General features: G+C 56.9%; 1 protein-coding gene across 1 annotated transcript in view; it reads left to right on the forward strand.

Annotated features, from left to right (window-relative positions):
• The first annotated feature begins 12,793 nt into the window (after positions 1-12,793).
• COL7A1 (collagen type VII alpha 1 chain) overlaps positions 12,794-14,876 on the forward strand; it is a 110,507-nt gene continuing 108,424 nt past the window's right edge. The window contains exons 1-2 of the mRNA XM_075005943.1: positions 12,794-13,011; positions 13,414-13,918. Of these exons, the coding sequence (XP_074862044.1) occupies positions 12,794-13,011; positions 13,414-13,918 (723 nt within the window). The remainder of the gene's footprint in view (positions 13,012-13,413; positions 13,919-14,876) is intronic.

The following is a 14,876-nucleotide window of genomic DNA, read 5'->3' on the forward strand; positions in this document are numbered from 1 at the left end:
TCATGCAATTACAGGGGGAAAGCCAGCTCTGCTGCCACCCAAATGTAGCTGGCTTGTTGCTCAATAAACCTTTATTGCAGCTATTTTCTTAATATGGTTAACTCAGTAATGCAGGTGGTGGCAGCAGCACTGCACAGCACAGGGCCCTGCCCTGTGAGCTGGAGGCCAAAAAGGATGAGCTAGTGGAGGGGAGATTGCATTCACTTCTTGGCTCAGCCAGGCTTTCTGAGAGACCTTGGCCAAATGTGCTTCCATTCTCCATCTGTGCTATGAGGATTATACATTGCTACCCCTCGGGGTATTCGGAGATACACTGTGGATTTGAGGCACTCTGGTGAGGAAGCCCATGTTAGTACCTAGGTGGAGCTGTAGGTCTGTCCTGTTCCCATTTTTCTCTTGGAGTGAACAAACTAATTCCTCACCTTAGGGTTCTCCTTAGGAGCTGTGTGGCACTTGACTGCATCACTGTGAATGAGGTATTGGATGATGTTCTGACCTGTGCAACCCTCAGACAACCTTGAGTAATGCACCATGTGACCCATTAACTCCTAGGAACCTGCAACTCCACTCACTCCTGGGGCGCCAAGTCACTAAATCACACTTTTCCTTAGCGCGCACACAAAAAAAAAAAAAGGGGGGGGGGCAAGAAATCGGCCCTGGAGCTAGTCCTGGGAATGTTCCCAGTTTCTGGGCTATGGGGGACAGATTTAGTCGCCTAGGTTTGCTTGGAGCCAAAATGGTCCTGGGGGGGGGAAAAAAGCAAAGCTCATATAGAAGGTCTGGCAGTTTGAAGGAGGGAGAGGTGAAGAAGGGACCTCCTCAAGCCTGACCACCAGCTGAGCTGTCCTGGTGTACTTTTTTTGGAGCTAGGACAGCTCGTAGCTCAAAAGCAAGAGTCTGTTTCAGTATCTGCCTTTCCTCAATTCTTACTGTTGGCCAAGGAAGGGGATAATAATGGGCTCTCAGACATTCTCTGCAGAGGGTCCTGGTTTCTCCTCTTCTCTGTGCAAGCTTCTCTCCACCTTTTCCCCTAGGCCTCACATTGAGATCTTTCTCTCAGTTGAGCATTCCTTGTTGGGGATCTCTGCTTTGCAGTCCCTGTAGGCTGGTCCTGGTTTGGCCAGAGTGGATACTGGAGGGATGATTCTTTCCCAGGGGCTCTAGCACGTTGCATCTGAGCTGGGGCTGCTTGGTGATCTCTGCTCTCAGGCTGGGAAATGCTCCTATGTGGCGGCCTTGTGTTCTCATGACATTCACCTTCATGTCAAAGGGACAGCTAGGATCCCAGAGACTTGTCAGGTTCATTGGGGCGGGGAGTGGCCAGCAGCAAGAGGCATGCTGTGCTCCTGGGGAAGACTCTCTTGCCATCCTGCAGCTTGAGTGACACAGCCAGCCGTTCTCTGGCAGTGGCGCTGCGCGCAGGAAGGGAGCCGAGGTTGTAGCTGATCGTGCAGAAGGGAGGACAATCCGTTCTGTAGATCCTAGCCTGGGTGGAACAGGCACAACAGGGGAGCGTTCAGAGAGAGAGTCTCCACCTGGGCAGTTCCCCTAGAGCAGAGGCAGGCAAGATACAGCCTGCCAAGCCCTTTAATCCTGCCCACTGCCCCCTCCCCCCCCCCGGCGGGGTGCAGGGCTGTTCAAAGCAGCCAGCTGCTCCTTGTTGCTTTCTTCTCTAGGGGAGGTTTCCAGCCAATAGGAGCTGAGAGGCTTTACTAGGGGTAGGGGCAGTGCACACAGATGCTCTGCCCTCACAGCAGAAAGCCATGTGGAAGAGCCAGCCAGAAGCAGCTTGGGGCTGCTGGCAGGCAAGGAAGTGCTGCCAGGCAGGAGATACTTAGGTAAGGGCCTCCTGGCCAGAGCCTGCTTCTGGCACCCCACCCCCTCTTGCATCCCAACACCATGCCAGACTCTGCGCCCTCTCTCAGGTGGCTCTCCTGCACTCCTACCCCTGTCTGACCCTGCACCCAAACCCCATGTCCCAGGTTGCTTCACAAACCCTTTGCAGCGTCCTGCCCCAGTCCCATGTCATAACCCCCTCTCAGACCCTGTACTCTCTCCTACATCCCCCCGCCCTGAGGCCCAAATCCTCCCCTGCATCGACACTGCACCCTAATCACCTGCCCCAGCTCACAGCCCTCTCCTTCTGCCAAATTTCCTCTCAGGCCCCACGCCTGCACCCCAGGCTCCTACCCCCAGCTCATTTTTGCACCCAAACTCTGGTGCAGCCCTTGACTGCTTCCCAAAATGTTGGAGTACTTGCCCACCCTGACCCTAGAGCTGTTCAGATGGTGCTGGGGGGCAGCTGCCCAAAGGGAAGAAGGTGGACATGGCTGAGGAAGCAGTGGCTACTGTTCCTCTTGGGGGGAGGGGCTAGGCTAGTGATTTGCTCCTTGACACAAGCACTTGCAATCTTGTAGCTCGATTAATACAACAAGCAGCAGCCAGCCAATTCCAGCCCACCGCAGCAGGAATGTGAAGCTTCCTGGCAGGGTGCTGAGGCCACTATTGTTCTCTCTCTCATCCCCCCAACTGGGAGAACAGCAGCACCCACCAGCAGAGCCGAGAGCCACTTCCTGCCCCAAGCAGAGCTCGTGGTCTGGATCTGGCCCCAGCTCACCTGATTCAGCCCGTGAGGCTCTGAGCTCCAACCCCTCCACCCTGCTGTGGCCTGGATGCTATGGTGGGGAGCCCTGAGCCTTGGGGTGCAGCTCGTGGTTTGGCTCCATAGGCTGGGAATTCCCCACCCTGCCTGACACAAGAACTAAAGCAGAAATTTAGGAGTGCTGCTTTCCCTCTCAGTTACACCAATGCTTAAGGTGTGATGGAGTGGGGGGTACCTGTGTGTATGTGAGTGACTCACAGAGGGTGTGGGGCTCCTGCTGAGGGTAACCTTGATGACCAGGTAACACCTTTGTACTGCAGACAAAGGAGGAGGTGGAGCCTGAGGGGTTTGAATTGGAACTGGGAGTTGGGAAGCAGTTAGTCTGGGCTGGGAGAGAGAGAGAGACAAAGGAGGGGGCCAGGCCCCAGCTCTGGGGGCCCCTCGGGGCCTCCTCTCCCCAACATGAATTGGACTGGCTGTCTCTGCCTGCGGTACTGACTCCTCTGTACGATGCTGTGTCCTGTCGGCTAATAAACCCGCTGTTCTCCTGCTGAGTGAGAGACTCTCCTGCCTGCGGACAGGGTGCAGAGCTTTGGGGACCCCAGAACCCCATCACATAAGGCTTTAAAACTAGGAAGAAATGTTATCAGAACCCAAACTGACGCCCGGGAACCCTCCAAATGAGCCCTTATGAGTTGCGCTTAACTCAAAATCGTGCTCCCCCTGCCCTGGCTTAACGCTCCTGGCCCCACACAGCCCTGGTTCAACCTCCCCTACCCCCTCCGCACCCAGCTGTGGCTCCAGCTCACTGCCCCTCACGTGCAGCTCCGGGACAAGCCCCCTGCTGGCTCACCACCCATACTTGTGACTCTGTCTCAGCTGCCCCCTCTGTGCCCGGCTCCAGCTCAAGCCCCCCAGCCCCAGTTCAAATCTCCCCCTCGTGGCTCTGGCTCAACTCCACCCCTGCTCCCTCTGCTGCCCTTAACTCCTCCTGCCCCGTCCCATGGCCCCAGCCCACTGGCAGGCTTAACCCTTCCCAGCTGCCCCCCGCACAGCCCCAGGACTTACCTTTCCAAAGGAACGCCAGGTACACCTGCTGCTTCCCTGGGTGCAGAACGTGCGTTCCACCAGGGAAAAAGCCACCCCGCAGCTTATGTCCAATTCGAGTTACGCAAGGGTGCGTGGGAATGGACCGCTCACACAAATCGAGGCACTGCTGTGTAGCCCTTGTTTGTTAAAACATAGCAAATGATGAGAGGTTATGGGGATGAAGGAAAAAAAAAATACTTGATGGAATTCCTATTTAAAATTTTACTAAAAAAATTAAATGGACAAATTTTAACAATCCTTGTTTAAAGAAATCAGAAATAAAAATTAACTTCATAAAAATAACAGTTTTTCAACAAAAAAACATTTAAGTAAAGCATGTACATTTTCCTTTTATTGGAGATAAAAAATCCAAACAATTGAGTTAAGGACCCAAGCAAGGCATGCTAAATCGGCTAGCAGGAAATAAAGCCCTGCCTGCCTTAGTTGTGCAGATGCTGGGTCAATTAGTGTGTGCCTCTGCCTTATGAACCCTCAGCTGGGGGTAGAAATGACTCCAAGTTCACAGGAGCAGCCTGTCCCTAGAGATGCGGAGCCTAGACAAACCCAAGAAGGGTCAGCAATCTCCAGCATCCTGGTTCTAAGATCACAGCATCTCTTAAATCACTGTCTCTTTTGATGCATTGCCCATCTTTCTGGGCTCCATGTGGCTCTAGTACTAATGTGCTTAACCCTGGGGTACTGAGTGCTGCAGAGCAGAAGACACTCCTAGAGCTGCTGTGTTTCCCAGACCTGCTTTCCCCAGCTCTGTGTACTGAGACTCCAGATGTGCGGAACTTGGCAGGGCTATTGTGACATTGTAATATAAACATCTCACAGCGCAGTCTAGTGCATGCAGCTGCTTGAAAGGCCAGGAGCATGAGCCATGGATTTCTTCAGTAGGAGACCTCATATATGAGCCTGGTATGTGAATTTCCAGGGTTCCAGTCTTTGCTGATGAGTTAGAGCAACTCTAGCTCAGGCCAGGAAGAATCTCACATGAGTTAGTCCCTGGTCCTCATTTTCTGTAGGTGTCTCTGAAGACAGCTGGATCGTTTCCCAAAGCAACAGGGTTTGCCTGCTGCTTTGGGAAATGATGGAGATCTCTACCCCAAGAGGGTCAGACGTGCAGGGGAAGCGATCCCTCTCCCTGGCTAGCTGGGTTCTTGCCCCAGCACAGAAGTCCAGTCTGGGTCCAGTCATTTGTTGCAAGCCATGTACCCACCATTCAGCATCGGCTTCCTGCCAGGGAAGGTGTTGGGCTGGTCTGGTTGTATAGACCATAGGTTCATATTTTTACAGTGAAGGACTCATTCAAGTTCCTCCAGTGCGGGGAAGTAAGCAGGGATGAACAATTGTGCCAGCTCAGCTGGCTGCCAGGGGGATGAATTTGCCAACCATGCCCCAAGGACAGAAAGATGGCTCTCCAAAGACCTGCATCCCAGCCAGGCAGTCGACATGCCGCTGGCGAAACAGCTGAGGGGGGATTATGCAGTCTGCCTCTTCTGTGGCAGTATGAGGTCATCTTGGATGGGGCTGTATCTGGGAGGGATTCCCATGGCAACCGACAGAGATACACCCAGGTAGGACAGGGCAGGGCAGGTCCTTTCTCCTTGCATGGGCAACCCTCCAGAAATTTGAAGGCTCAAGAGAAGAACCAGCATCCAAAGTCAGAACACTTGGCACATGCCTTGTCATGTCAGCTGCATAAATCCCCTTCAACACCCCCAGCCCAGGTCCCATCACTACAGGACTAGGGGCAGCTGTGGTTATTGCTGCATACTTGTGTCTCGTTTGATGGGAGTAGGAGACCGAGCCTTTTGTGGGAAACCTGAGGGGTTGGTTCTCTGCCACCTTATGCCAGTACTCCAGCTGTTTTGATGGTGTAATTACCATAAAAGCTTTGTCTCAGGTTCGGAGGAGGGGTTCTTTTCTAGGCTGCTGAGGTGTGAAATGACTACCATAGTAATGGGAACCAGCTGGATTTGTGGGTAGGAATCCTCTTTCCCAATGCCGTGTGTTAACTGGAAAGGTAGGGATGTGAAAATGCCAAGTTCTGGTCTGGATGGAAAAGGAGCCTTGCTACAAAGAAGCATGCCCCCTCCATCAAAAATACTTTGTCCCCAAGGGGTTCTCCGAGATATACAGCATTCTGGGGATGCTCACCTCAGCTATTGTCAAGTGCCCCATTGTAACAGTGATGTGCAAGGGCTGTCCTTTTCAGACGCGTGTGTGTGTGTGTTTGCTCTCTATGCTCACCACTGAGCTGCTTTCTAAAGTGCCTGTCATCACAGCCCCTGGTTAATGTATGTAAATTAGGACTTGCAATGAATTTGTTACCGTGAGGCACTCAGTTCTCTGTATGAGCAGGTGCTCTTAGGGCTGATGCCCACGTTGCAGGCTTTTGGGGGTCAAGGAAGGAGCTACCTTTTTTAAAAATGGGTCTTTCCCCTGTGATGGACATTGGTCACTGCGTTAGCCAGCGTGTCCCAGTCCATTTCCATAAAATGTGGAATTGGTGTTATATCAGGTCTCTGTTCCTTTATTCAGCCCAGGTCACCTGACTGGGGAGGTGGTCATCCCTTCCCTTGTGAATCAGCACTAAAACATTTCTAATACAGATATAGAGCCAATATCTATAACTTTATAGAGAAACATGGCACAGACCTAAAAGTAGCATAAATAGAGTCAGGGCACGACCAGCTTTCTTTAGACCCCCTCACTTGGCCCACTGGGCAGAAGATTTGGTGCAAACTTAATACCATGAACGCATAAAGGCTTTCATGGGTGTCAGCCCCCATCTGGAGAACTTTGCTGTAAAGTTCAGAGCAGTGAGTAGGCAATGGCTGATTGCCTGCAAAGGCCAAGGACAGGTGCTTTCACTCATGTGACAGTCTCCATCTTGGAACATGCTGTTACACACAGAGAATAATGGAATTCCCTCCACAAAGGGAGGGCCCTGGGGTTCCTCCACCTTTGGACTTCAGCTTGCCTTGGAAACTGCCTGACAGCCGGAGAAAGGCAGAGGACTTTACAGGAAACCCAGGTCAAGGTAAGATAATTTCTGACCTGAAGATGTCACCGGATACAGAAACAGCTGTTTCAGGTAAGAGCTCACAAGAACAGAATTAGCTGTGTGCATTTTCTCTTTTGTTTGAGCTGGTAACTCAATTTGACTTGTCTGTTTTTATTTTATTTATAGCCACTTAAACCCAAGCATTGTGCTTAATAAAAACTCGTTTTGTTATTACCTAGGGAGGGCTGCCACTGTGTAGATCTCCCTTTCATTGATAAAGGGGGCTTACCTAAAGAGTCCTCCCTGCCCAAATCTTTTGCACATGCAGAGGGACAGTTATGTAAGTCTTTGATCCCTTCTGGGGATGGATTTCCTGGGTGCTGTGCCCTAGAACTGCATCCACCCAGAGCTGTGGTTAAACAGGGTCTGCATTGCTCTGCAAGGCCATGGTAACCCCAGCTCTGTGCCTTTGCTGGGGGAGCCCAAAGGACCTGTCCCAGCAGGACAGGGTGGTTGGGAGCCCCAGGGAGCAAGAAGGTGGATGTCAGCGGCATGATCAGCACACGGGGTAACATCCCACCGCACCCGTCACATCAGCATAAGCTGCAGTGGGCCCAGAAGTGATTTTACTGGGTTACTGGCTCCCCAGTGTGGATCATGAGCTCCGTTTGCGGGAAAAGCGGGTGCATGACTGAGCAGTGGCAATATGGTAACACTGAACCATTTGACACAGATCTGTAAAGCAGTAATAAAAGGTGATTGAGGGGTCTTAGCTTCCATCTCTCATTCCTTCACTCTAGTAGGCCGGTGTGAATGCAGCCTAAGCTGGTAGCAGTCCAAAGCCAGAACCAGCTCATGGCAACTTTGCTAGCTGTGAGATCAGTCAGTGGTTAGGAGGGTTCTGCATCCCAAAGCTACCATGGCTGGTAGCAACTGGCCATCATCTGGGCAACTGTGCAGAAGTGCCAAGCTCAGGTGGGTTCTAGAGAGTGAATGCTGCTCTCAGGCTGCAGAGATCAGGACAGAGGCACTCAGGGTGGGGTGGGGAGGAAGTGGGGGACTTACGGAGGAGGGGGTGTCTGTGTGGATACTGAACTATGGGAGTTTTTCCCACATCACGTGTATGACCATGCTGGAAAGCTGTAGCTGGTGGGAACCGGGGATGGGTGTGGACTAGCAAGAGGTCCAAGTACCTCTGATCCCTGGATTTTCAGAGTTGGAGATACCCAGCATTGCCTCAGGACCAAACAAAAGAGGGCAGCGCTCTGCTCTAGAAGAGCAGCAGTCCCTTTAGCACGGCAATCAGCATGCAAGAAGAAACCCTCGGTGCTGCCTCCTGGTTTCCAGCCAGGGCATGACCCTGCTCACCTGGCTTCTGCAGAGAGCTGGCCTGCCTCCATTTACCCTTCCCTCTCTTCCTGTTTGTGTGGGCGTTCAGGGCTGCTGGACTCCAGGCTCTTCACCAGAAAGGTTGGGAGGATTTGTTTATAAATTACAAGGAACTGTGTTATTTCAGTCCCTCCTCAAATGCTGTGACTGTCTCCAAAGGGCAGGTGCTATAGAAACAAAAGTCATGTGACTGTGCTTCCCTTCCTGCCCCTGGTGTTCTGGTGCCAGGGAGCCTGGCACTGGGTGCCCAAGTTCACCACCTCTGTAACTTGGCAAGAGTGGAGTTAGGGCAGGGATGGCGGAGGCTGCTCTGGCGCTTGAAAGCTGTCGATAAGAGCCTTAGTACCTAGCCTCACCTTCCGCCGTGGGCCTGCCCCAGCCCTGGGCCCGGCAGCTGGAAGGCTGCCCACTGCCAGACTCCCGGGGAAGAATAGCTGGACCCGGAATAAGATCATCAGAGCTCTGTTGGAACCCTTGCAGGCCAAACAAGCCGAGCAGCAGCTCCCTGCACAGAGCACGGCTCCAGATTCCCAGGCTCAGCACTCTGCCTGCCGTTCCTTCTCTGTGCACAGCCAGTGGCTGCGGAGCTCCTGTTAACCTGGGAGGGCAGCACCCCCCTTCTCAGCGCCATCCACTCCCTGGTGTCCTTCCCTCTCTCTCTCACCTCCCCCGACGTGCCATGGGGTGAAGCAGGAGGCCTAGTGCACCCTCCCCTTCCTCCTGGCATGCCCACTAGCACCATAATAGCTGGGCTTATGGGTAGCTCTGCTTGTCACACACCGAGTCAAAGAGCACCAATGCTCCTCACACACACACACACACACACACACACACACACACACACACACACACACACACACACACACACACACACACACACACACACACACACACACACACACACACACACACACACACACACACACACACACACACACACACACACACACACACACCATGGTCCGTGGCAGCTCCCCAGCCTGGGGTGCAGAGCGAACCGGAAAGCAGCCTCGAGGAGGGGGGACCAGCTCCTTCTGCCCCTGTTCGGGGAAAGCTGCCTGGGGAGAAGCCCCCTCTGCTTTCTCACAGGTGCCAGCTGCTTCTGGTGGCCACTTGGATTTTACCCAGCAGCTCAGGTATTGGCAAAGGGAACAGTGTGACTCTCCACCCCCACATGGGCCCTGCCTCAGAACTGCCCTGAGAGGTGATTCTCCATCCCCTGAGCCAAGCCCAAGGCCCCGTGCTCTGGAGCTGTGGTGAGTGCTGGCGCCTGAGATGGGCGAAGGGGAAGAGGGATGGCACGCACTGCTGGGCTTTGGAGGCAGGTAGGAATCTCAAGCTGAGCTGGAGCAGCCTTCGAGGCAGCGGTGTACAGTTCTGCAGTCTCTCACACAGGGTACCCAGCTGGGCCAGGGCCCTGTGCTGTGCTGGAGGGAACAGGAGGCAGGCTTGCTCCTCAGCATTGGCTTAGGCCATGTGAACCAAGCAAGGAGCTGACCAGCCTCATCCAGCTTTCAAAGGCAGGGAAAGCCAGATCTGGTGCTGGGGTTATCCTGGAGGCAGCGTCCTCTCCTCCCCTGTGCACACACGTTCTCACAGACCCTGCTTGCACCACTGCCAAGCATGTGGGCCATCCATCAGCTGGGCCAGACCCACAGCACCAGAGGAAGAACAACCCCCCCCCGCCCCCCCTGCCCAGCTCCTGTGAGCCGCCTGCTTTCTCAATCAGCTGTATTGGCTTGCTTTGTACTGCCGCCCCCTTTCCCAGCCCCACTGGGTGTAAGACCTGCCTGCAGCACCACAGGGCCGAGCTGAGCTCAGCTACTGGCTTGGCCAGGGCAGGCTTCCCTTTGGGAGAGCTGGGTGTGAGCTGGAACGGCAGTGATGCACATTGAGTCATCTAAAGGGGTGTTTGGCCATGTTCTGGTGCACACGCAAAGGGATGGCCTTGAATGCCTGAGGGCTCCCGCATCCTGCACCCTCCCTTCCTTGCTAACCCTACCGCTCCACGCAGGGCAGGGCCTGCATGTTGGCAGTCCCGTGTCCCTGGACTGCTCTGCCAGGCATCTGCAGCTCCGGCCACCTCCCTTGTCTGGGCTGTGCAGGAGTGTGAGAAGTTGGTGCCTCCCTGTGACTCTGGGGATGGGATCTGATGCGCCCACCCAGACCTCACTGTAAAGTCAGTTATTAACTCTCCAGAGCTTTCCTTATCCCGGCTCTCTGGCCACCACGCTGGGAGGAGCACAGCCAAGCCCAGGGGAAGGGCAGGCTGGCATCACCCCTCGTAGTTCCCATCTCTAGCATGGGCCATAAACTACTGCCCTCAGGCCTGAGCCCCACTGATGGAAATGGATTCCTGAGGCCCTGGGCTTCCAGACTCCCAGGTCCTGGCAGGGCGTAGCTCCCTCCTGGGCGTGTGGTACTGGGATGGGAGCAACTGGAAGGCCTTTGGGCTCCTTTGAGATGTAAGGGCAAGGCAGCATGGTGGTGTCACTTCCCTGAGGGGCCCTGGCTGGGAAAGCCAAGAGGGGGCAGGCGGCCAGCTAAGCTGTGGCCTGTGGAGGGAGCAGCAGGGCTCATTGCCCCGGGCCCTGCAGGAGAGCGCTGGGTGGCTGGCTGGGGCCTGAGATTTGCCACCAGCGGCCTGGGCGTGCGAGCGCTGATAAGGCTACACAGGACGGGCAGGAATGCAGCTCTTGGGACAGTGTTGTCAGAGCCCAGCTGTGGAATTAGCTATCGGCCCCTGACTCAGCCAGGAGGCGTGTTGAGTCACGCTCTGCCGATACTGAGCTGCAGCCTACACACGGCTGAATGAATGAGCACTTTGATGCTTGTCTGCAGTTGCATCTGGATTCATTCATGTTTTCCTGGCTGCAGGGATCACGGAGATCTCCTCTCCCTTGTGTTCCCCCTGCCTGGTTCCTTGCAGCCCCTCTGCACGGTCCTTGCTGGAGAGCTCAGCCAGGAGAGTCTCACAGGCCTAGTCTTTGGTGAGCTGAGCCCCTGCTATGCAGTGCTGCTGCTGTGGGGGGTCAGTGGGTTACTCCGGGGCACAGCTGCTGTCAGCCGAGAGGGGAGCTTCCAGGGCATGTCTCGTATGTCAAAGGCTGCACCCAGAAAGCCCAGACATCTTGCTGCCCATCTGTGTTTGGCCTTGTGCGCAGTGAGTTAGGGGGTTTCAGTTGAACAGTCAGGGCTGCAAAGCAATTGCAGAGCGGGACGGGGCTCTGCACACAGGGAGCTTGGGGAGTGGAACAGCAGCAGGACCTGCAGGACAAGACGGAGAGCATCAGCCGAGGTGGAGGGGAGCCCTAGAATAGTGGTGTACAGGAGCAGGGGCCACCAGCAGCGTTGTGTGTTGCGCCCGGCTCCAGCCAGCCAGGTTACACCCTCACTTCTATAAGCACCAACGTTCACCCAGGACCTTGCGCCCAAGACCCTGAACAAAATCTCACAGCCACTGAGCCAATGTCTCAGCCCTCTGCGAACACACCTGTCCTGCCCCGCCCCGTTCCCCCTGATCGGTCAGTCCCCCATCGGCATCCAGTTCCCTGCAGCTCTGTTCCCTGCATGGCAGCCAGTGGGGCACAAAGACATGCCTGTGCCGTGCGACAGGAGCCAGTGGCTTGGCACCCTGTGCCGCCCATAAAACAGGCCTGCAGAGCATGCTTGCCTTGCGAGACAGGGTTTGTCTGTTCCGCTTTAATTCAAGCCATGCCAAAGTGCCCTCCAGGCTGCTAATTAAGCTGCCTTTTGGAGACAAGAGTTTCCCTTTTATGGTCTGATAAGTGCTGTTAGTCATAGTTATCAGTGCTAGCGAGCAGAGTCTGCTGCACCTTGCCTGCAGATCTGCAGGGGTCTGACCTGCCCGTCTGGTACAGAACGTATCCCTCTCCCAGCACATCGGGAAGGAGAGGCGGAGCTGGGCCCTTTCTAGCTTGCGCGTGGCTGGAGAGGGCCTGGGTGCGCTGATCAAGCCGTGACAGAGGGTGTTAGGTACCAGCCATGTGCTGCTAAGCCAAGGGGCTCGGTCACTGCTGCCCAAGGGCTTAGGAGGCAGGATGTGCGGTAGCGGCTCAAAAACCCCCGGGGCGCATGTTCAAACCACGTCTGTCAATGTGCCCTTACTCCCTGCACTTGCAGGTGGGGGCGTTCGCATGATGTCATGGAGTGGGGGGGTGACCAGGCCCTGCTCCCCAGCTGCAGGCAGATGGGACGCTCATTCTGCAGGGAGAACAGAAGGTTTCCGAGGCGACAGGGAGAACAGACTTGTCAGCGCAGAACCAGGAGCAGTCGGTGCAACCCAGCCTGGGGAGAAGGGGTCAGCAGGGGGTTCCCTGAGCCAGGGCTCTGCCCCTCCTTCCTCCCTGCTAAGTCAGCCAAGACTCCCCAGCCCCACAGCCCAGTTCCAATTCAAACCAGCCAGGCGCCTCCTCCTGCCTTTGTCCCCTTTCCCAGGGAAAGAAGGTGTCGCCTGGTTGCCTCGGTTACAAACAGCCTGGCCCCCTAGTGTGAGAAGTCATCACAGCCCGACTCCCATCAGCAACTGCCTAATGATGCTGTGGGGGCCTAGGGAAACTGAGGCACCCACCTGGTGTTACTACAGGCCAGGAGGAAACGCATGCATCTTAACCAGGCGACTAAAAGCCTCTCACCTCCCGGCTGCCACTGCACAACGCTGGCTTGTCGGGTCCTGCGGCATGGATCCCCCTCAGTGCACAGCAGGCCGCGGCCGCTGCTGCTCCCTCGGGCGGGATGCTGCTCTAATCTGCCACGGGGCAGCCGCAGCGGTGCTGTCGGGCCTCCGCATGGCCACGTTACCGGGGGACTTGTCGTGGGTGCTGACTGGCGCAGAGGAAGCCCTCGAGTTTCTGCTCCCTGTGCGCAGGGCCCTGCCGGCACGGAGCCTGCCTGGAAGGTGCGAGTGCCTCAGTCCATCCTGGGCAGGTGGCCGTGTCCCCAGCCGGCACAGCGGGCCCCTGGCAGGCAGACTCAGCTGGAGAGGACAGCGGATGCTTCTCAGGGGCCACTCTGGGACAGGGCTGAGCCCACACTGGCACCTTGCTTGCCCCGCAGGCTGTAGCTGCTCAGAAGCTGCACCAGCTGCCATGAGCCCGGCCCCTTTCACAGCATTGCTGGCCCCGTGGCCTCCTCAGGGAGCGCCGTGCCTTGGGGGGCCTTAGCCTCGTGGAACGCAGACAAAGGCTGCGCTTGGTGCACTGTGCCAGGGCCCGGCGGCAGTTGGGGGGGGGGTAGCGAGCCCTGTGGTGTCCGCCTGTGCCCCCACCCCCCATTCCTCCTTCCGCTCTCGTGCCGCCAGCCTTGCTCTAGCTCCATTCGCCCTGCAGAGCCAGACGGGGCCCCAGGAACAGCTGCGGCAAACAACGCCGCCCGTGCACGGCAGCACTCGTCCCGCCGAGGTAGCACAGGGCCAGGGGAGCCGGCTGGGGGAGGAGAGCTTTCCTGACCGCTTTGTTGATATGATGGATTCCTCTGGGCTGCGCCTCCCGCTGCGCAGCTGCCTGGGTGGTCCCTCGCGGGTCGCTTGGCGCCAGACGGAGGGGCGGCCTGGCACAGCTGCAGCAGGGCCCATCCTGCCCAGGGGGCCAGACATGGCACTGGCACCCCCCCGCCCCCGGCCCTGGTGCTCGGGCTGCCTCGCCTCCCGGTGGGCCGCAGGAGCCCTCCTCGCCACCTGCGTGCTCACGCTCTGCTGCACTGGGAGCAGCTCCCACCGCTCAGCCTGGCGTACAAGGGAGCCAGTTGCCCAGGGAGGCTCTCCGCAGGAGCTGGTGGCGCAGGCAGTTCCTGGCAGGGAGCTCAGGGTCTGCACCCCAGCTGGGCACAGCAGCACCAGCAGCCTCTGTATGGGCTGGCTGCTTGAACAAGGAGGCCGGTTTCCGCATCTCACTCTGCCCTGCATCTGGGCTGCTGGCTCACTGCTACGGGGTTGGTGCCAAGCTTGAGCTCAGCAGGGGGTAGCAAGGCAGCGCTTTCCCCGGTGGGGGGCTGCATGAAATCTGCCCAGAGCAGTGCACGTGGCCCTCCTACCTGCCTACACACACTGCAGCCCCTCATGCCGGCCCGCCTCCTGCACACAGGCACACACAGGCGTGGGCGTGCGCTGCAGGGCGTGGGCACCGGTGCTAACCTCTCTGCAGCTGTTTGCGCAGGGACCGGCGCGCACATCCCTCATCAAGCAAGCATGGAAGCCAACGGCGAGGGCATTGGCCCAGAACACAGCCCCCCACGCCCAATGCATGCACCCACCCAGCACGCTGAGTCCGGCCCGAGGTGAGGCCAGGCACCAGCCTGCACGCGGGCAGTGGGAGGCAGAAACAGAGCAGTGCCAGGCCTGGCTAGCTTGTTACCTAGGAGACGCAAACATCCGCCCCAGCACAGCCCTCAGCGCCTGGTGCTGTGCTGGCTGCAGTCAGGCCAGGATGGCGGAAGGACCATTGCCAGGCTCTGGGGACAGTTGGGGGCAGGTGCTGCTTCGAAGCAGAGCCTGGGAAGGGAGAGGGAGGCCTGGCCACACCCAGCACAGGTGTGTGAGCCCCCCTCAGATCCCTCGCCCGCATGCCCAGAGGGCTGGCAAGCTCTGGCGCAGGGCTGGGGTGGCAGTCCCTGCTGGTGCAGCTGAGGGTGCTGGCGGCTGGAGCCTGCTGAAGGGGAGGTGCCCAGGGCCACACAAACCCGGCCCCACATGGCCAGCCAGCAGGGGTGTCCCGGCTGGGGTCGCTGGCCTGGAGCTTTGGACAACGCCTGCCCAAGCAATGGCTG

The sequence above is a fragment of the Carettochelys insculpta genome, chromosome 11, assembly GCF_033958435.1.
Source record: "Carettochelys insculpta isolate YL-2023 chromosome 11, ASM3395843v1, whole genome shotgun sequence".
NCBI lineage: Eukaryota > Metazoa > Chordata > Testudines > Carettochelyidae > Carettochelys > Carettochelys insculpta.